Raw genomic sequence first — 21,766 nt, 5'->3', positions numbered from 1 at the left:
TCCGCCAGCCCGGCCTCCAGCGCGCACGCGCCGCCCCGCTCAACCGAACGCCGCGCGCCTTCCCCCCTCCCCCCCTGCCCATCTCGGCCAATCCCCAGCCGCGCCGACACCTCCCCGCCCGTCACGCATTCTCACGTCGCTACGTCAGCGGCTTGCCCCTGGAGACTTCTGACTGGTCGGCAGGCACTGCCTTCCCGGCCGCTCATTGGCCGGGGCGCTGGAGCGCATGCGCAGAAGGGGCCCAGGGCCGGGAGGCTCCGCCCCTTTTCCCTGCAGTCCCGCCCCGCGGCGACCCGCCTCCCGCCCCCCCCCCCGCCTCTTTCGGGCCGTGTCAAGCGGCGGCCACCAACGTGGAGCGCGGCAGCCTCCTCCCGCCGCGCGTCGGGCGGGCTCGCGCGGGGCCGGCCAGCCGCAGCCGTTAGGCGGCCGCGCTCGCTCCCCTCGGCGGAGGGGCGGCAGGCAGCGGGAGGGGCCGCGCCGCCGCTGCGCGGGGCTCACCTGTTGGCCCGGGCCGCCGCTGCCCTCGCCTTTCCTTCCCCCTCCACCCCACCCCGCCGCTGGGAGCGGCCGCCGCCGCCAGCCGGATCCGCCGCCGCCATGGCGGAGACCGAGGAGAGGAGTCTCGACGACTTCTTCGCCAAGCGGGACAAGAAGAAGCGGAAGGAGAAGAGCAACCGAGGGGCCGCCGCCGCCGCCTTCAGCGCCTCCAACGTCGCCTCTAACGCCGCGGGGGCGGCCGCGGCGGCCGGGGGAACCCGCCCGGCTGACGGCAGCGCCTCCGGGGCCGCCGCCTCCAACGCCGGCTCCGCCAAAACGGCGACCAAGGTGCGGCCGGGGGCGGGGGGTGTTGGTGGGGTGGGGAGCGGGGCCGCTCCGTCGGGGCGGCGGTGGGGGAAGGGTCAGGGCTTCCTCCGCCGGCCCGGGCGGCGCCTTCCTGCCGGCAGGGGGAGCCGCCGCCGCCGGCCCGGGGGAGCGGCGCCGCCCGGCCATGCGGGCGCCCTTGGCGGAGCGGGGCCTGGCGGAGCTCCCGGGCCGGGCCGGCCCCGCAGCGGGGCGGCAGCGGGCTGGAGCTCCCGGGCAGGCGGTGCTGCTGCTGGGGGGGGAATCCCGGCGGGCTCGGGCCCGGGCGGACTCCCGGCCTCGAAACGTGGAGGGGCGGGGGGGAACCGGGGCCAGTTCCCGGTCTGCGGCCTCGATTCTGCCCATCCCGCCCCGGTTTCTGGGCCCATCCCGCCCCGGTTTCTGGGCCTTGGCACGACGTAGCGGCCGGAACTGGGGATTTGCATCAGGTGTCGGCCGGAGGCCACCCGGCTCTGTGGCGTGTGGCCTGTGGGCCTTGGCGATGAGATCCCCCGGCTCTGCAGACAAACTACGCCGAGCGCTTTGCCTTTCTGCCAGGAAGGGTGTTTGTTACTGATGAGAGTGCAAGAGCAGCTTAAGTGCTCGTAGTTGAGTTAGTGCCTTAACAGCTGGCCACGCTGTATATTTTACAATGCATTTCCTAATGTTTAACTTGGGAGCTTCACACCTGCAGTAACTTTATAAGTAGACCAAGGTCAGTGGTAATCTTTCAGCTGCTCTTCTGCTCATTTGCTTGTAAAATAACATCTGGTTTTAGCTGAAGCTTGTACTTGGATTAGAAATAAAGATCGTTAAACGTGAAAGGTACATTAGTTTGGAAACTGTGATGTTTCCATGGAGATGGGGATATAAGAAATCTAAAACATTTTAGAGCTGTAGACTCATGCTCTTCCAGAAGACTGAATCTTCAGCAGACGGTGCAATAACATGCGGTTGCTGTTTACTTCTGCTGTTACTTTAAAGCAGGTCAAAGTTTTCCTGATGGAGGTTGATAATGTAGAAGATCCTAGGACAGGGCTCTTAAAAGAAGCTGTATTCCCAGCTGTTCAGCAGAAAGGGCGCTATACCATTGGCAGACCTTGCTTGCAAGGTCTTCGTATTTAAAGTAACATAACTGTATTTCATGTAGAGTGTAGGAGTTATGTAAACTACTAATTAGGCTGTGTGTGTCTTAAAGCTGTGACTAGGAACATGGGAGGACTGCTTATCTGTTCTGGTCCATTTTTGGCCTACCTTAATAACCCCAGAACCTGCTGATTACACAGTAGGACAAAATTGGCTCCACTTAGGTGGGTCCCTCTTTCCCCAAACACATAATCAGACTCCTGTTCTAAAACCTTACAGGTGGTGCTCTCCAAAGACTAGTATTGTGCTATTTTTGTGTGCTAAGATTGCTGTGGTTTTGAAGCTGACCTTTTTACTATTATAAAAACACGATTAAGGAAACAAGAAAGGCTGTAAAGTGGTTGTGAATGTGAAAAAGTCAAATGTACAAATATTAATCTTTGTCATAAATCCACTGTAAGCTATCCCAAATGTTCTTTACTGTTTGGCTCATGAAATAGGTGACGGAAAAGTAAATCTCAAGCTTTTTGTGCATTCAAGGTGTCATAAAAGCTTACTGTTACTAAAAGGGAGAGGTCTTGCCCTTGTATTTCCCTGGTCTTGACTGCACGGTGCTGGTCCCTGCTTTGTGTTGTCCCTTGACTTCCTACTGGGTTTTTACTGAGATGATGTGGTTTTCTTTCACTTGAGTGCCTTTTTTTGCTGAGGCATTTCTTAGCTGTTCTAGTGAGTTAAAATCAGCTCACTAAGTGCATCCTAGATGACGTATAGTAAGTTAGGGGAGGGGGGAGTGGAATCCTTTCCCCTGTTGGCAGTGGTGCACACAGATGGGTCTCCCATGGAGCTGCACCTTTACCCTTAGTTTTCTTTATATTATCTTAGTTACATTCTTCTTTTCTACTTTCAGTGTAAAGAAAGTATCAACTTATATTTTTCTCTTCTTGCAGGAAGAGGATGACTGGAAGGAGTTTGAGCAAAAGGAAGAAATTGATTATAGTGGTCTTAGAGTTCAGTCCATGCAAATAAGGTACTGCTTCTTTTTTCTTTCTCTCCTGTATAATTATTACATATTGTCTAAAAAGTGTGTTCTTTCTTCAGAGCTGCCTCTGTGGAGTCCAGTTAAACACAGGTTTGATGTGTTTCTGCTAGTATAAAAGTTTGCTGCAGGGTAACTTAGGTTTGACTGTTCTCTGCCAATGTTCTCTTTATTTTCTAAATCTCTGTTGATACTCTAGGTCTATCTGTTTTGGCTGGGACTCAAATTTTTATTACAAATGCCTAACATTCCCTTCCATAAAGATAGTAAAGTAGGAATTTCTCTGAGAGAGGAGTGCAAGACAGTAATTACCCTTACAACAGTCAAATGATTCAGTGGTATCTAACTCAATCTATTCAGCATCTCAGTTTGGGGAGTGGATTCCTGAACCATTGCATTTTTATTTCAAAAACCCCAAAAAGATAATTGGTAAAACTAGTGTCCCATGACAAGATCCCACAGGACTGCATTTATGAGTCTCATCCAAGATCCTTTGTTTGCTTTTTTGTGAGATTGTTCCTGTAGTCTGGTCCAAAGTACTTAAGTCTGTCCTGGGTAAGAAAAACGTTTCATCAGGTCAGAAGAAGGATTTTTATGACCTTGGTCTTAGACTGAGAATGTCATGTAATCCTCATTGTCCAGGTATTGATGATGTTCAGAATAACGCCATCTTAAAATCATCTTACCTGTAATGGGTACAATAGATGCTTTCTTCACTGTCTGAGCAGGTCTTACATATTCTTTGATTGATTTATTTTTTTTAACACATGCACACACCCCTACACCCACTTCCCTTTCAGTTAACTAGTCCTTTTAGGCCATTTGCACGTATTTGGTCCACACGCTCTCCATACCATTGAAGCGTCACAGGGGATAATCACATGTCTGAATGGACAAGTAACAAGTGGGCTGCTGCTTCACTGACTACTAGTACTGTTTGAAAAGCGAGTACTTTGGTTTTCCAGATAAAGGCTGGCATTCTGAATGCTTTTGATGCTGTGGCAGATTTTCAGGCCTGTGGAAGTTTCTGCCACAGGATTTTTTTTTTAACCACTCAGTGGATTCAAGGGGAGAGTGGGGAAATAAATGGAAGAAAAACCCACTGGAGGTTATAAATTATACAGCTCTGGAGATCCTTTTGCTGAAAATAAGACAGAGTATCTGGCGGGGGTGGGATGTTATGTATACTTACTCTGTTCTAGCTAGGCTGTAGGCATCTGCTTTTGACTGTAGTTTAAAATAGGACAGTGATGTGTTTAGGTCCATGGTCCAGCTTACTATGATCGTTACTCTAATTGGATGAATAGTGAAAGGCCGTTTAATTTTCAGAAATGACAGGTATTTTTAACTGTTCTCTGATTGTTACTTATACAGAAAGCTTATGCAATCGTGATTAGTAGGATTTGGTGTATTATAAACTACTTCTCTATTCACACTTTGCTGCTGCTGTTCAGATCAGTGTCTTGGGTTTTTTAACAGCCTCACCCTCCACGTATGTCCCATTATACCACACAGCTTTCTGTAGTAGCTTTGTCTAGCAGATTATTTTGAGTCTCTGACTATATCTATGCAAAATAAAATAGTCTAAATAAAATACAGTCAGGCTTTTGCATAGGATTTATCTTTAAAAAAATGGTAGGTTTTTCTGTCTATTTTTTGATTGCCTGCTTTAAAAAAAAATCTGTCTTGGTTTGTAGATTATATTTGTATGGGTAATATAAAAGTGTTTATCAGGTGGTTGTGGTTATAGGGAAAGGTTGCTCAGGACTTGCTTTCTGTCACTACTTTTCCACAATTTCTTCTTCTTGGGTAAAGCATTTTATGGAAGCTGGACTTGTAGCCCTTTCCTGCTTTATCTTCTCATCACTTCCAAATGCGTGACTGTCTTAGTACGAAAAAGGTCTTTAAGCTCAAAATAAGAAATCAATTTATTTGATCACGTAGTACAGTTTTTGTCTTTTTTTTTTTAAAGAACTTTTTTTCCTTCTCAGTTGCCAAGTCATGTAGCAATGTACCAAAAATTGTTCAGATGGAAGTACTAATACAGTGGTTACAGGGCTAATGGTTAAATCTAGTATCTTCAGTACAGTAGCCATGAAGTCTTGTTTATGATGATTGTGTAATCTCTGGCAAGCCTTAAACCTCTGTTTGTAAAATGCTACTTATTATTTCTCTTTTATAGTGAAAAAGAAGATGATGAAAGTGAAAAAAGAGAAGAACCTGGTGACAACTGGGAGGAGACTGGTGGTGGTGTAGACAGATCATCTGGTCCTTGGAACAAGTCAGCTCCTGCACCAGCACCTGTTGTTGAACCAATTGGTAAATTTAACTCCAGAGCTGTTGCTTTTTCCAATCAGAAGCATATCAGGTTGAATTAAGCTGCTCAGAGGGTAGAGCTTAAGGAGCAGTTCCTATTCAGGCACCTTCTAACATACTAATGGCTTGTTTGACATACTAGCACATGAGGAATTTTTCCTGTGAGGGGATCTGAGGAACTGAACTGATAGTACTATCGGGTGCTCTAAATCAACACGAATGGAGGGGGTTTTATTTCTGACTTCTCAAGTGGGTTGAGGGAAGCGTTCCATCTTTGAAGGAGGTCCCTCTGCTTTGCAATCTGCAAAATATCTGTTGGAAGCATTTCTGTTGATCTGAAAATATTGCTTTGACAATTAAATGGATGTTCAGCCAATACCTGATGTCTAATTTGGCAGTTCTTGAGTAGGGTTCCATGGTTAGTAGTACGCTTTTCAAATCAGTTCTAGAGTACAGTGGACGTGACATTGCAAAATTGATTCTTTAGCTGGGATAGGACTTTAGTTTTGATTAAATACAATTTATTAGCATCAGTGGAGATAAACTACTTAGCCACAATCTGAGTTCAGATTATTCTCTTCCATTGAGAAATTCATTGAAAAATGGCCTGCGGTGTTTTTTCTTGTTTGTACAGGCAAGGAGGTAAAGTTAATTAATCAGTGTTATTTCATTGTAGATTGTTACCTTAAATACGAACTATTTGGATATTCTCTTCTGCATCTGGTGAGGTGCTTTAAGTAAGATTTGGCAAATATGTAATTATGAGTTTAAATCTCTAGTTTTAAATATAAGCCGCTAATAAATTGTAAATAAGGAACATGAAGTCCTCATCAGCGGTTTTGATTCCGTGAACTTTGTGAGGCAATACACTGGAGCCACATTTTAATTTTACTACTAAGTATAGGTTAAATTAGGTGACACCTGATTTCCTGCCTTGCCTAAAATATTTGCTTCCAGAGCTTTAAAAGGTGCAAAACCATACTTGTAAGATTCTTTTCTTTTTTTGTGTGTGTGTGTTTCCTTAAATGCAAACTTATGAATGCAAACTTATTCTCTTGTCTAAATCTTGTTCTTATAACTAGTTACAGAAACCCCAGAACCAGTTCAGACTGGTGGTGTATACAGGCCGCCTGGTGCCAGGGAGGGCGGCAGGCCACGGAGAGCACAGCAAGGACCACCAGAAATATATAGTGATACGCAGTTTCCATCACTGCAGTCCACCGCCAAGCTTGTAGACAGTCGAAAGTAAGTACATTCTGTTAATTCCCTAAGAGACGTGTTTTAACTGCCTTCTCGAAGTTCTTATTTTGTTTTAGGGCTTAAGCCTGAATCTTTCCACAGAGGAAAGAAATAACTAAGAAATTATTCCATTTGGCAAAGAGATACGGGAGAGGTCTTAACTGTATTTTCCAACTCTAGGAAGGGCTTCCCATGAAATAACTTTCATAAGACATAGCCCAGTGAGATAGCCAAACAAGACTGCCAGTTACGTTATCTTTGACTTGCTGAAGGATTTCTCTGAAGCAGAATATTTCTGCTCTTGACAGCATCTGGTTCCTTGAGATACCAGCCATGGTGAGGCTCTGTGTTATTACTGTCAGTAGACATGAGTAGGGTGTCTTGAGCTCACTGCCTTCTCATTAGAGATGTGAAGGTAACTTAAATGGAGGAATGGGGTTTAATACAAATATAAATCAATAAACTTGCTGTCTGAGCTGTGGTTTACAATGATGAGCCCCCCAATTTTGCTCAAGTGTTTTGTATTTCGTGCTGCTGAAGACTTGAGTCTCACCCTGCTTTTGAGTCCTGATCTTTCCATAACCTCATTTCCTACAGAAGAGATAGCTAGGCCAGTACCTAATTCACTTGGGGTTTTGTTTTTTTGTTGTGTTTTGGGGGGTTTTTTTTGTTTGGTTTTTTTTTTTTTTTCTGCTTGCTGTGGTATTGACTAATACAGCCTAGCAAAAGCTTTGTTTCTTCTGGGTTTTTTTGGTGTGGTTTTGTCTGCTTGGCAAATGACATGCTGTCATTGACGCTTTAGGGTTTGAATGGTGCAAATTGAGCTAAGATGAAATTCTGAGTGAGTGTTCTAGAAATGGACTTCCGCTTTCTAAAACCTATTTTTCATAAATGCAGTTAAATTTACTTTTGGGAATGTTAATATTGAAATTTAGAATGTAGTCTGAATTGTACCGGGTGATGAGCTTGATCCTGGAGATAAGGTTTTATAAGATTTGCTTGGGAATATTTGGCTGTTCTGTTAAAACTCTAGACCTTAGTGTTCTGTGTTCATGTTTTTGTTGGGATGGGGTGGAAATCGACTAGAAATTCACTATTCACAAGCTAGTGATAAGATATTTACTGATTACATTTCTTTTCCCTTAGGGATAAAGAAATGGAGAAGAGCTTTGAAGTAGTAAAACACAAAACTAGAGGTAGGGATGAGGTCTCAAAAAACCAGGCACTTAAACTTCAGCTAGACAACCAGTATGCTGTGCTTGGGGATCAGTAGAGCTGCATACACATTACAATTAAGGAATGCTTTTTTTGGTAACCCTTCTACTAAGGTAACTAAACTACAGCTAACGGCTATGATGAACATGCCACCTTATTTCTGCTGGATCTACTGCAGCAAGTGCAGACTACTTTGACGTAAGTGATTGGTTCTCCTGCACTATGGAAGCAAAATATGTTACAACTTCTCCATTGGATATGGGGCAAATTAATGTAAATGATTGAACAAGAGTCATCAGTGTTCTTTAATTGCTCAGAAAGATACCTACAGCCAGTGGTCATTTCAAAATCTTTTTATGTTCAGATACTGAGCCTTCGTAAAGGTTGACTACCTCAGACTTGCTGCACTCATTGTGGACACCATGTGGATCACAACTTCTGGAAGAGAAGGTTACAGCTGTTTTAGTGGCCATCTGAAACTTGAAACCAGCTCTACTGGATTCCTGTCAGAAATCCTGCAGAAGTCAGCCATTTGGTTCCAATTTGCTATAACAAAGATTTAAGTGACCTTAATGACAAACCTATTCTATTCCCCTGCTGAGGAATCCTGTCATGTGTAGCCATAGCCTACTAGAGACTTCTGGAGTGTACCATACCACTCATACTATCCAAGCATAACAGAGCTGTAGTTGGTTTACCTTTTTAGATAGCTGTACTGAAGTAACTGCAAAACAAATTAAAACTCATTCAGTATCAGATTTGAGGAATGATGAGTTTGAATGGTCTGTTTGCATTAGCCATTTTCACAGTTGTCTGTTTAAGCTTTTTTTTTTCCTATTCTCCACAAAAAAATGCTTGCCTTGTTTCTGGTATCAAATTGCAGCATATTTAAATAACGATGAGCTGTTGTAGTGAAATAGGATTTATTTTGATTTTCATCATGAGGTTTGTCTGTCTCACCCTAAAGCACTAAGACTTAAGAGTTTTGATTTGACACAGAGGTATCCAGACTCCCAACTACAGTCTTCAGAATTTGTCTTTTAAAAATGAGATACGTGGCAGTAGCAATACTAGATAAAAATTTCTCCTCTATTACAAATAGTTATTTGTTGAAGGGTAACGGTTACTTGATAACCAAAATAACTTAGTATGCAAAGGGATAACTAAAGCTGGTAAGCCTTATTTGTTTGGCTACTTCTGTGAAGCATGCAGGCTTTTTGAGGCAGAAATCCTCTAAGTAAAACTCATTAATGGTGTTTATTCAAAGTCAGGAAATTTAGTAACAATGGAAGACAGTGACTTCTTCAAGTTGTTGTCATCTCTGACTTAATTTCGTGGAAGTAGGCAAAATGGCACTGATCTACTAAGAATATAGGACATTGCCTGTAACTCTGATTTGATGAATGAAACCTGTCAAGTACCAAAAGCGTCCTGCTGTAACTGTTTTTCTCTTCTCTGAATTCTTACACCAGAAGCAAAATGAAGTACAATAGTGGCGTGCTCCAGTGTTGAGGTTTCTCAGAGTAAATGCCAAAAAATAGACCCAACATCCATAAGAGTTGCCAATGGCAAGAAAAACAAGGGAACAAAACAAAACTTGCTTACATGTGTGGGAGTACTGTGTATGTGCAGAAGATGAGGATAGTGCAGGAATCGCCTAGTTGGGTTCCCTTTGACTAACTGTTGACTCGCTTTAAATCTCCTTCTCTGAGGCCAATGGGAATCTTGCTGTTGACTTCAGTGGGGCTGGGGTTTCACCTGGTTCCTTTGTGCACAGACTAAAACTGGCCTTGCCCTTGCAGAGTTAACTGTCTCTAAAACTTCTGCTAGAAGCTGCTATTAAAGAGAGGGCTCAAGAGACTGTTCTTTAAAGTTGGAGACTTCATTTGGAAACAAAACCCCACTGAAAGCCTGATCCCAATCCCTTGGACTCTGAGCCATGTATCTTCCTTGAAAATACATTGTTGCCAGCAAAACTGTTGATTTGTCAGTAAAGATTTTCTGTGGTATTCATGGTAAATGGACATGTCGCTTGATGTGGTAGAAATGTGAAATCTTAAAAACACTTTTCCTCGTTCTCTGAAGCGATTGAGATCACCAATGCACATGAATCAAGTTTTAGTCTACTGTGTGAAGGGTAGATGAGACTGTCCATTGTACCGTCTTTATTTGAGGTTTTGGGAATGAATTCTGGCAGTTCAAGAAAACCTGTAACAGTTTCAAATTAAATAAAATGGAAATATACATGGATTCTGGAGTCTAATGAATCTTTACCTTTAGTTCTAGCTTACGACCGTACAACAGGTGAGGAAGCGCAGAGCATTTGGATCTCTTAAGGGACAGGCCATGGAGTGGGTAGTCAGCCTTATGGTCAGGTGGGCTATGCTTAAGGGCTTATAGCAGTGCATATTAATATGACTTATTTATACATAAAGTTTAGTTTGCTTAGCTGTCAGAGTGTCTTCTTACTCCCACCATATAGGACTGGTTTGAGATTGTGAATTGAGTATGAATGAAGCTTTGATTTGCTTTTCACTTGAAAGTTGCTCTGCTAAATTAAAAGAATGGGGGGGGGGGGGGAATAAAACAACCCAAAAAACCCAAACCTCTGGATGGTTGCTGTCACCAGAATCCATCAGCTACTGATAACTAGAGGTGTTATTTTGGGGGCTTTTCTTAAGCATATCATTCCAGGTTCTTTCTGGAGGCATAAAGGAAAAAAATCAGAAATGCAGCAGATTTCCATAGTACAGAATGTTAAACTATTTTAAAGTGTTTCTTGTGTTAAATATCGCTGCCAGCAACTATCAAAATGCCAGTTGTCAGTATCTTCCTTGTAACAATTAATTGATCTGCATGCCTGAAATCTTGAAAGTCAGTCCTCTGTGGAAGCTCAGTATGCTTTTGAGACTCTGAAGTCCAACTTTATCGGGTTTGTTGTTGCATTCATTCGAGGCATGCTAAGAATGTCTGTTTCATTCCTTCAAAATGCTTGTTGAAGGCTCATTCCATAAATGAAGGATTGTCAGTTGCAGAAATGAGGTTCTTGATACCAGTCAGTAAAATGCAGTCGTGTGCCTCTTCAGGAACTTCCTAACCTGTAACGTGCTTTTGTGGTGGGTTAGTTATTAATTTCCAATTTAAAGGTTCCATTTTACTTTCTCTGGCTTAAAAGAAAAACACAGCCATAGAGTTACCAACTTGCTAGTAGAACACTTAAATGCCCAGTACTTACTGGGAAAGGAACAATTTGGATTTGTGGTTCTTGGTGATAAAGTCTGTATTTAAGGAATGTTAAAATGCCGAAAACTAGATAATTTTAATAAAGTTGAACTTCCCAAATGTTCACTGTAGGAACCTGGCATCTGTATTTACTTGAGCTGATGATAAATGCAGGAGAGGATGAGTTTCGCCTCCCCCACCCCCTCGCCCCAGTTTAGCTGTGCCATGTTTAATCTTATTCACAAATGAAGAGGAATTGACAACTAAAAGTGACTGTCTCCTGCTACTTCAGTTTTGTCTTTGTAGCTAGCTTTACCAGTCATGTCCAAAGTAACTCTCTTATAAATAGATGAATCTTTAATGGTACAATTTGTGCTAGAGACCTGACACCATAGGGACTAGGGTTTTTGGTATTTGACTGCATCTGTTGGCTCTTGGAAACTCTTTCACCACAACATGGCCCAGACACCTGTGCTGTTTAGGTCAAGTAAACACAATATAAATTTGATAGGGCTGCACACCTTGGAGCTTGCTTATCTGAGCTTTTGCAATAGTTGTATCTTTTTGTCTTTCTAATTTCAGTCTCGTTGAGCAATTTTAAACTTGCTTGTGGTTTTCTGTCAAATGCCGTAACTAAAATGGAGCAGATAATTCTTTTTTAGACTAATAGGGCTTCATGTGCTTGAAAGGTGCTTATTTACAAGGTAGTAATATTTTTCTTTCCAATAGTGACGTGGGTAGAGAAAATGAATACCTCATATTTTACATGACCGATTTGTATCAGAGGCCCAAGAAACTAAATTTTGCCAAAAAATACGAGTACTTAAAAATCTTTATGAATAGCCACAATCCAGGTTTCATCGTCTGACTGTAATTTAGTTCCTGAATTGTCCCTCTCTGTTTTCAGCTTTTAATTTCACAAATTGGTTTTATTGGTAAACAGGGGCTTTATTTGGGAATATAAGAAAATAACACATGTATTTACATTCCAGATATATAAATTAGGTATGTACAAAGGGGGAAGAAATCTGACATATATTTGCCAATAAATTCTTCAGAAAAAGTTAAAAAGTCAGCTTGTCTGTGTTGAGGTTAATATGAGAACCTGTAAGCTCTAGCAGGTGGAAGAAGAAATGACAGTAGAAAACAGAAGTGAGTCGTCTTAATATTGATTTGGATAAGTCGTAACTATCATGTATCTAGAGTTTGGCTTCTGAAGCACCAAGTGTAGTTCCACTGTGTTCTGTTTGAAGTGAAATAGAACAGGAAGGTTTTATTTTTTTAAAAATCAGGGAGAGTGGAAATTAAGCAAATAAAACACAGGAGGTACAAGAAGAGAGGGATTAGGAAGGCCCTTTTCTAAATGATAGTATTAAACGTGTAGCCTGAGGTAGGGAGTGGAGTGTAAGTGGTTGGATAGGAGGAGAAGTGCTGCGTGGGTAAGCACTGCTTTCACGAGCGACAGATCCATCTGACTTTAAATCAGTAAAAGCGTTTGAAGTTCAGTACTTCGGGAAGGCATCCCATTTTATTTTTGTTCCTTTAAAGACAAGAATTGGGAAAACCTGTCCAGAGAGAAAGAATTTTGCCTTGGTACAAAGCTGTCTAACCAGTTGCCTAAAGATAGAAGCGAGAAAGGACTAATTCCAAGATAGTTCAGCAATCTTGTTAGGAAATAACTTGTTTCATACTTAAGAAAACTCTTCTTCACTTCTGCATGATAAAAAGCTGAGACACTAATTCAAATTGCTATGAAGACAGTTCCTTTTTTTGTGAAGCATCTTCTAATGGTACATATATCATGGTTTTATGTTCAGTTGCTTAGAATATATGTTGGTACAGCAAGGTTAATGAAGTTCAATGGGCTGCTTAGCCAGAATACAAATATTAAAAATGTATCACAGTATTAATGAATCACCAGAAAAAGTAGCGCACCTGCAATACTGGAATGGAAAGTATCATCTAAAACAACTGCATGCACTGAAAAGAAGCAAGCCCATTTTGTAGCAAGGGCATAGGACCAAGAGAGTGGGATTTGGCCCTGGTTTTCCACTGAGCTGCAGGGTTAACTTCAAGTCATTTAGCTTCACTTTGCCTCAGTTTCCTCAGCTGTACCAAAAAAACCCAACAACCTACCTCACAGGGGTGTTGTGAGGCCACAGCTGTTTGTCAAGGGCTGGAGCTGATGGAAGGTGTTGCAGAGGACTAAAAATCTTTATTAAAATATCTTTATATTAGCTTTCATTACAGTATTTTAATATTACTTTGGGAAAGGCTTATTTCTACAGAATGTAATATACGTTCTACTTAAGTATTATGTAATTACACTTATTTTACTATGTATGGGTAAGGAAAAAGTTCAGGCTGAGCACTCTAACTGCTATTTCCTCTCTTTAATTATCTGTACAACCCAAATGGTATATTAATAGAGGCTTTTTGTTTTTATGTGGAATACATTAAAATCAATATTGCTATATTTTGTAAACCCCATGACTGAAATAAAATCCTGCTCACAGTTGATAGCCATCTCTTATAATGTGGCTGTTTTAAAGTTTGTTCGAATTACGTGAACTAGAAATGTTCACTCCTGAAAGTATATATTTGTGTCAGGGTACTAAGTGGTATTTTGTAGTAGGAATGTAGTTTTCTTCCCCTCTCCACACATTTGTCCTACTCTTTATCCTTTCCCATATTTAAGTTGAAGTAGCATGCAGGTACAATGGAAATATGGGAGAGAGAGTAATCTTAACTTCAAAACTTTTAAAATCTGGTATTAAGGCAGGCTGTGGAGGAAAAAGGTGAAGGGATTACAACAAAGGGAAGTGGTTGCCCATGGAGAGGTTTCTGTGAAACAGATAAAGGAAAGAAATGATCAGAAGATAGAGCTGAGAGGGGTAAGCAGAGGGATAGGTAGCAGAGGAAGGAATAGATACAGAAGAGGCAATTACCCTATTTAGTGTGATCTCCTGTTTTATCAGTTAACTGCAGCTGAAGGAACATGAAGAAATATTTTTTATGAATATGCCCTTGTCTGCTGTTGCTGGTGATTTCAAGGTTCATTGCTCAGCTTTTACAGTGGGCCTCCAAATAGAAGCAGAGAGCATGACGGTGGCATGCGTGCAGACAAATCGGACCTCTGGTGGGTACTGGACAGAGATGAGGCCCAGCAGCTGTCCTCTCTTCCTGATGTTTTTATCATTGCAGCACCTCTTAAGACAGTTGTTAATGTGCATCAGCTCTGACAATTCTCTGTCAGAAATGATTACTGTTAAATTCCAACAAACTATTGCAGTTGCTTCAGAGGAACTGTTTAACTAGCTGAATAATAAGCATTAAAGAATAACACAGGGGGCTTTTTGGAATATTTATGGTGATGACGGTGATGAGTGATATTGAGGTCAACAGATTGGTAGGTGGCTTAAAACAACTTTGAGGTATATATCCTGTTATATGGTGAGGAGGAGAATTACTTTTAAGATGTACATCATCTATTCTTTTCCCCTCAACAAATAAACTACCTTGCTCTTACTGTCTTTCCAGCTACGAAAAGCTGCTTCTGCCATTCTCTTATCACTTTCCTCCCTGTATTTTTCTAATATGTCACTTTTTTTAAGCTGCTGATGCAAGAGCAAATACTCATTGAGGACCTCTAAGAGAAATACATGCCGTAATATTTTTCTATATTGTTCTGTCTTTAATACAGCCTAACATCTTATTCGCTTTCTTGACTGCAACTACATATTGAGCAGATGTCTTCATCAAGCTGTCCATGGTGATGCCTAGATCGTCCCCTTGAAAGATCACAACTAATTCAGAATCCACCAGAGCATGCATGAGTGGTTTAAAGCCTTTCCAGTATTCATTGCCTTGGGTTTATTTTCTGTTGACGTTCACTTGCCACTGAATTGCCAAGTTTACAGAGTTAGTTAGCTTACCCTGGCAATCACCATCTTCCCCAGTGCTGACAAACCTAATAACTCTCTATGGGCATTGGCTTTTGCCATCCGATACACCGAAGTCTTCAGTTTCACGTATATAATTCACTCTTCCTACCAGTGGTTAGCATGGCATGCTCTTACTAACTTTTACTCAATCTGACCTTTTCTGTTTCTGCTTCTGGTCTCCTATCTTCTGTACTGAACTTTCTTTCTAGCTCAGTTATAGCATTGAAGTCATTGAGTTATAACTGTCTGCTTTATTTCAAATAATTTGCCTACAGAAAACTGTTAGTTAAAATGTTGTCATAAACTTCCTTTTTTAATTAAAACAAATCAATTATTCTGTATCTCTTTCAGAGTATGTATAACCATAACAAAATGATTCAAACCATAAAAACAGGCTGATACAAGGGAACAATGCATTGAGAAACAGGTAAAACATATGTGAATCTGATCTCCCGGAGCTTAACTTCCTTGGTTTCATTGGAGTGACTTCTGCCACTTGAGATCAGTTTCACTAAAACTTGATTTGAGATCTTCTCACTTTAAGTCTAGACACAACAGCCAGAAATCAAGCGCAAGTGAACAGGCCCCATAGCAAACCTGTTTTAAATTTCTGGGTTACTCTGCTCTTTGTTCGTGGCAGAGATGAAGCTGATGTATTACTTGGTCTCTGACCAGCCACCCAACGGGCTCAGCCACGCTTAGTCTAACGTGCCTGTTATAGTATCTAACTGGACATTGAAATTGGATTCCAATATCTGAGATGAAGATGAGTGCAGCACCACTGGGGGGGGCAGGCTTAGTCTTTGTGGTTTGTTTCATCTCTTCACATTCTCATCTTGTACTTTAAAGATCGTACATCTGTAAATAAGGTTCAGTCTCTGAAGTGCTGACTGCATTTACCAGTATTGCTACGTTTATAAATACAAAGGAGGTGTCATAAGGGAAGGCTCAAGCCTATTAGGATGTATAGCCTACCACTTAAGATCTGCATTGTCTCAGTATCAGAATACTGTATCATATAGAACAGCTGCTTTCCAGTACTGAGAATATGTGGTTGACAAGAATGTACCTTGGATTTTGTATCCAAATAAATTGTAACTTTAGGTGTTCTCTTACACCTGTTACTAGTATTCTGTCAAAAAACAATTATGGCTGCTGGGGGTTTATAAAGTTGGCAAATTGAAGCTGAGGGTTTTTTGTTTATTTTGAGGGGGCAGGGGGGAATAGAGCAGATGCAGCAATATCTGATAGTTGTTAGAATGTAGTACTTCGTACCCTCTCCCACACCTCTGAAAGACTCGCCTCTGCTGCCACACTCACCAAAGCCCTGTCTTGCTGCTGTAAATCCTTACTGTGTTATCTACTAACCACCCAGTAACCTTCAGGACTGACTAGTTCTCTGACTGTGCACTGTGTCTTTAATCTGGGAACTAGGTAAAAGGCAAACTGGCTTTGTAAACTGGCATGACAGTGTTTTCTAGATAATTGGCTCTGCTCATTATTTCTGCAATGGAAAGCCCAACAAAAAATCTCAATTTGACCTTTCTTCACCCTAGAGTATTCCCTTCTTCTGTTGTTCATCTATGTTATTACCATGCCAAGGATTTCTAGTCAGGTGCCTGAATTATTCACCACTTACTTAGAAAGCAGCTCTATAAGCAAGAACTCCTGAGTGTTGATCATGCTGTATTTCTTCAGTCAGAGCTCTAGCTTCACAAACACGGCTCCATCTGTTGCAAAATTGCTTAGCAAGTAAATGTGATCTCCTTGAAGAATTTAAACTTAGACCCTCAAAGGCTATACGGGAGCCTAATTCCCACAGAATAGAGCAAAATAAAGGCAATAGCACTGGTCACAGCACAACACAGGTCAGCTATGAAAAGGAGTAGGGTTGCATGACTGGTAATGTGCTAGCTCAAGCAAAACTGTCTTATCTGGACAGCAGGGTCTAGCCTAAAGCATTCTTTTTTTTTTAATGAAGAGATGATTGAGTGAAGAATAGTAAGAGGACATGTCTGTAAGTGAAAAAATATGAAACTGAATTTGCTTTCAACAATGTACCAGAACATCTCAGTACCAGACTTAACCTGAAGAAATGAAGATAAAGCCATTTGAGTGCTTATTGTAGCGCAAAAGAAAGAATGACACTGTCTGGCTGGGAAAATGGTTGGCTGGGAGCCCACTGAGCACAGCAGAAACCATTTCAGCAAAGTAACGTACAATTGATCTACTTCTGAGAATCCCTGCGTGGCCCCCACAGTTAACACAGGAACCTAATGGTGCCTGTATATTTATATAATTATATGTTTATAGTCATAATTTAAGTTCAAAACCTGAACTATATATATATTTTTTTGTCAGTAGATTTTTTTACCCTGGTTTACCTATCATGGCTTCTGCATATGACAACTTCTAACTGTGCAGTGCACACACCTGTTGTTGTCCTTTTGTCCCATGTTAAGAGTAATAGTATCAAACTCTGTAAAGCACTTTTGTGATGTTTCCTGTGAAGAAAGCTGAAGAAAATAAATTTATCTTAACAGCACCAACTGAATTCACACCTTTGAGTTTGTCTCGCTTTTGTCGCGTTCACCTCTCTCGTCAGTGACCCCGAGCAATGACAGCAGTCAGCATGACGGGTGTCGCTGCTCTTCTAGGCTCAGTGCGGAAGAGGGGCCGGCTCTGGCTCCAACAGCTGCTTTCTGCCTCTCTTTCCCCCCCTGCGCTCCCTCGCTGTCCTCCTTCCCTCACCGTAGCTGCTCAGCGCCTGCCTTCCCCCCGGCTTACAGCCGATGCCCACTTGGGCAGCGCAGGCTGTGGCCTGTTTGTGGCATACATGTGTGTGCAAGCCCAGCAGGTGGCTGGAGAACAGGTTACTGGTTCCACTGGGGGTTGGTATGTGTCTGACAGTAGCTGCTCTCCTGCCCTGCCCCCAGGATTCGCAGCAGCTGCAGGAACTGTGTGTCTCCAAGACTTCTTTAAAGCTTAGCTAAGTGGGTCAGGGAGTGGTTTCTTAGCTGTCAAGTGAGAATAGCAGCATTACCCTTCCACAGCAGCCTCCTCTGAGGACTGGGAAGAAGGAAGAAAAAAATATAATACAGTCATAGGACCCTTACGTCTCACCTACTAATACCCACACCTATTTAAAATGCCTGCGATGCAAAGCAGCATTTTGGAGGTAGAACAGAGAACTGCCAGTGAAATATAAAGTTAATTCAAAATGTGATTTAAGGCGTTAACAGCAGTATTATTTTCAGTGTGTGGACTTGGAGCAAGTTGGAGATGTTTGACATCCACAAATAGCAAAAAGCATCAAGCTGTTAAGGTCAAGAAAAGCAAAGCAGGTGATAAGACTGTAGTCTTATCATAGCGCTCTTGCCACAGCCTGAGCCCCCACTGATGGGGGCGCAGATTTCACCTTTTTTAAAAAGAATCAAATCCCTCACCTTCACTGGCATCTTTCAATCCTTCCTGACAATTCCTTCAGGTCATCCCGACAGCGTGCTGCAGAGCTCACTGACAAAGCATCCACTGCACTAAAGGAGGAAGCAGAAGCACGAAGCAGAGCCTTGCACATAAAGGCTCCTCTTCTCCCTCACCTGGAGACTCCCGCAGCTCAGGTCCCTGGGCCCTTCCTCCCAGCAGCAAGGGGTTGGCTCTCCCCAGCCTAGAGCAAGATTCTCCAGACTGCAGAGGGCTTAGATGCTTGTGGCTCCTCCTTTCTTGTATCTATCTGCAACTGGTAGTGATGCAAAGACTTTCTATAAAACAGAGTATTCAGCAGCTAGGAAACTGAAGTAGAATATACACCCCCCCCCCCCCCAAACAATAAAGAGTTACATTAAATAGACTTTAAAGATGTTACATATATTTCCTCAGGGAGCTCCACTGGTCCTGTGCAACTGGATGTTGTGCTTTTCTGTTCAAACAGGCTACAACACAAACACTTTTACCCAGACTAACACAGTGCAACTCACATACTGTCAGTTCAGTAAACAGGGAGCCAGACCCCATAGTTACTAAAAGGTCAAACAGTTCGTCAAATACTGTGGTTGTCTGAGTGAGAACATTTCCAGCTGCTGGAAACTAACGTCTTTTTGTTCTGCCTCTGGTTCCTGTCGCAGGCTCAAAGAGGGAGCACGGTCAGACAAACTTCACCTCTTGTCAAACAGAGTTGGTTCTATGGTTGCTGAACAGATTCACGAGCACTCAGAATGGCAGTACCTCAACAGCACCTCTGTTTTATAGAAATAATTTATTACACCCTCTATTAGTACAAAAATTTACAAGCCAGTTCTTTTTGTCCGGTTTCCCTTTTCCCGTCCACTAGAAAATACCAAAAGAGGAAAAGTTCATGTAAAACCTAAGTCCATTACTGTGTGGGAAATGCAACAGAATTCTTATCAACTGGTACCTTCCCCGCAACACACAGATAAAAGACGTCATAAGCATCTCACAAAGTATTTCTTAACTACATATATTATACAATGGCGTCCCTCAACAAAATCATTAGTGGGACAGTTAGGACATTTTGGAGACAATGTATTTTTTGGATGAGTTCTTGCCACATATTTAGATGCTACTGGTAACCAATGTGATCTTTCCTATGAGTATTACTGTAAAGTTATTTTAATCTCAGGACAAATTGGAAGTGAAACTCGGAGCTTATCTTTTTTCATTCTCACCACAAAAATTAAAAATATGAATTAAAAAAATGTACAAATCAAAAACATGGAATTTGCTCAGTGTATTCTGGATCGCTTGACTCTGCTCATTTCTCCCAGTGCTTTTCTTTTCTGGGATATTCCAGTTCCAAGTTCTGTGTTATTCTGAAGGTAAGATTCAGCTTCCGGCAGGCAGTAACACTCCATTGGGGGAGGTGGATCCTTCAATAGAGGAAGGAAAAAAGTGGTTTAGCTCAAGAAGATTCCGAGAAACAGCTCGTTAGTTTTCTAAAATTGAAAATAACAAAACGAACACTGCGCTTCTACATTTTAAATATGTTTTGCAAGCTCCCTACCCTGCAACAGATCCCGCTGCCAGCACTAGAACAATTCATGTTATAGCAATTCAAATCTGAGGTCACGGATCGAAATACTCAGCATGGGCACTTGTGGCCACAGTTCCTGCCAAAGGAGGCAGCAGCCCCTTTCAGAGGCGACAGGTGGCTGGAGTTGTTCGAGGTGAGGGGCCTGCCCCATCCGCCGCTGGGGCAGGTGAAGAGCACCCCGAGCGCCCTCGGGCATGCACACCTGGATGAGGTAGTCAGCGATGTATTCCGGTTTCAGGCAGTTCACTCCTTGGGCTGCCGCCTCTGCTACATTAACCCTGGTGTCATCCGGCTTCAGCTTACTGAAGTCAGCAAAGAGATGAGTTGCTTCTTTAAAGAGAGACACAGAATGACCAGAAAACACCTACAGATTAAAACGCGACAGACAAAAAACAAGTTTATTTTTCTGATTCTTCCCCAAGACAAATGCAGTTCATGACCTATAATTTCACTCATCAAATTAACTAGCAAAGCAATGGGAAATAAAATACCATATACAGCTGCATTCTGTACCATCACGCACCTTTCGAGAAGGGTGATCCTTCTCATTAGAGCAGGGCACAGAAATTCTATCTTCAGCTCCCACCAGCACTACTGACTTGCGTGACCTCAGACAAGCTGCCCTGCCTGACCACATGCAAAATGAAGATGACATAGCTTTTTTCTCCCACCCTTTGACCATGTCTCAGCTATCATATCATATCAGTTTCACCCACATAGAAAATGCCCAGCGCAGAGTCTAACAGAAAGAAAAAAAAAAAAATAGAAACATATGTGTCTTCAATTATTTTTTCAAAAAACTACATACTTTTGCTCCTCCTGACTGCAGAAGGCGCCTGAATCCCGCTTCCTTGGTTTGGTCAACATTCAGGATCACTTTCCAGCCACTGAAAGCTCCCTAGATAAAAGATTCCATTTCATCAAAAGTACGTGGGTACTAAAAAAGTACAAAGACTTAATAGATCTATAGTTTGCCCCTTTTGTGAATATCCTTCAGATGAAGATTTGCCATCACCTAGTTTTGTCTTTAAGTGTAAATGGCAGAAAAACCCCCACAGAACATACGACTACTGGGGCAATGCCATACAGTCAGGCAGCTTGCCACCAAGCCCTTTCACCTGCATAGCAACCTGGGCAAAGCGATCTATGAAAAGACCCTTGGCAATGAATATTTTTTCCAGAACACCAGACGCTCATCTACAGAAACATATCTTAAGAAAAACAGTTACTAGGAAACAACATTTCCCCCCTCCCCCATGCACTACATTATCTGCCCAGTTACAGTAACAGCACCTAGGGCCAGCGGGTTGCCTCCTACAGGCACTCACTCTGGTTTCCAAGTAGGCAAGGGGTACAAGAGGATTTGTTACAAGCATTCATTTTAAAAGGCTATTGTAAAATACATGCATGTCAAGATTTATCCTGACGCGACTGAAACTTCAGCAGTATTTCTAGTTTTCAATGAATACTCAACTGCAATGCCTGATTTGAGAGAGGAGTTAAAAGGCTTTGGGGAGCCCAATTCCCACTTTCAAAAATCTCACTGAAAGACTATGGAACTTGCACTGTAAAAATCACAGAAGGTGCTTTAGGAAAGGTGCAAACTAGCGCCATGTTTGAAGCACAACAGTATGCTCACTGCTAGAGCTATAAAAATGCTGTCCAAAGAGCTGTGTTCACCTATACGGCACAGCGCGGGATTTGTAACTCTTGCTGCCGGTACCAGTTGTGGTTTCCTAGTAAAGCCGAGTTCAGTTAGCTCCCCCATCAGAGATCTGCAGTGTAAACATCACCTTCATGGCCAATGACATTTACATA

The 21,766-nt window shown here is 42.3% G+C and overlaps 2 protein-coding genes across 16 annotated transcripts in view; one reads left to right on the top strand and one right to left on the bottom strand.

Moving 5' to 3' along the window:
- The first annotated feature begins 320 nt into the window (after nt 1-320).
- CDV3 (CDV3 homolog) lies at nt 321-19,153 on the top strand. 11 transcript variants are annotated; one of them, XR_015707356.1, is made up of 7 exons: nt 321-825; nt 2,874-2,953; nt 5,145-5,281; nt 6,361-6,523; nt 7,664-7,713; nt 7,846-7,930; nt 8,097-17,443. XR_015707356.1 is itself a non-coding variant. In XM_087769580.1 (6 exons), exons 1-6 carry the CDS (start codon nt 598-600, stop codon nt 8,111-8,113), a joined length of 675 nt encoding a protein of 224 aa, XP_087625706.1. In that variant the 5' UTR covers nt 321-597; the 3' UTR covers nt 8,114-17,443. The 11 variants fall into 11 exon arrangements, 8 of the variants coding, with proteins under 8 accessions (XP_087625706.1, XP_087625715.1, XP_087625699.1 ...); XR_015707364.1 differs by lacking the exon at nt 7,664-7,713; XR_015707351.1 differs by having other exon boundaries at nt 7,664-7,930.
- TOPBP1 (DNA topoisomerase II binding protein 1) overlaps nt 19,114-21,766 on the bottom strand; it is a 25,543-nt gene continuing 22,890 nt past the window's right edge. For 4 of the 5 annotated variants that reach the window (XR_015707342.1, XR_015707345.1, XR_015707346.1 and 1 more), the window contains 2 exons: nt 20,757-20,846; nt 20,150-20,278 (listed from right to left, as the gene is read on the bottom strand). Coding sequence is in view for 1 of the 5 variants with exons in the window: in XM_087769542.1 (XP_087625668.1) it covers nt 19,641-19,784; nt 20,151-20,312; nt 20,757-20,846 (396 nt within the window). In the remaining 4 variants the exon portion in view is untranslated. Of the gene's footprint in view, nt 19,785-20,149; nt 20,313-20,756; nt 20,847-21,766 lie in introns of those variants that run through there. The other variant, XM_087769542.1, reaches the window with a different exon arrangement.

Source organism: Nipponia nippon, unplaced genomic scaffold (assembly GCF_047370975.1).
Source record: "Nipponia nippon isolate SJK-2023a ecotype South Korea unplaced genomic scaffold, ASM4737097v1 scaffold_1, whole genome shotgun sequence".
NCBI lineage: Eukaryota > Metazoa > Chordata > Aves > Pelecaniformes > Threskiornithidae > Nipponia > Nipponia nippon.
This window is presented reverse-complemented; position numbering and strand designations above follow the sequence as displayed.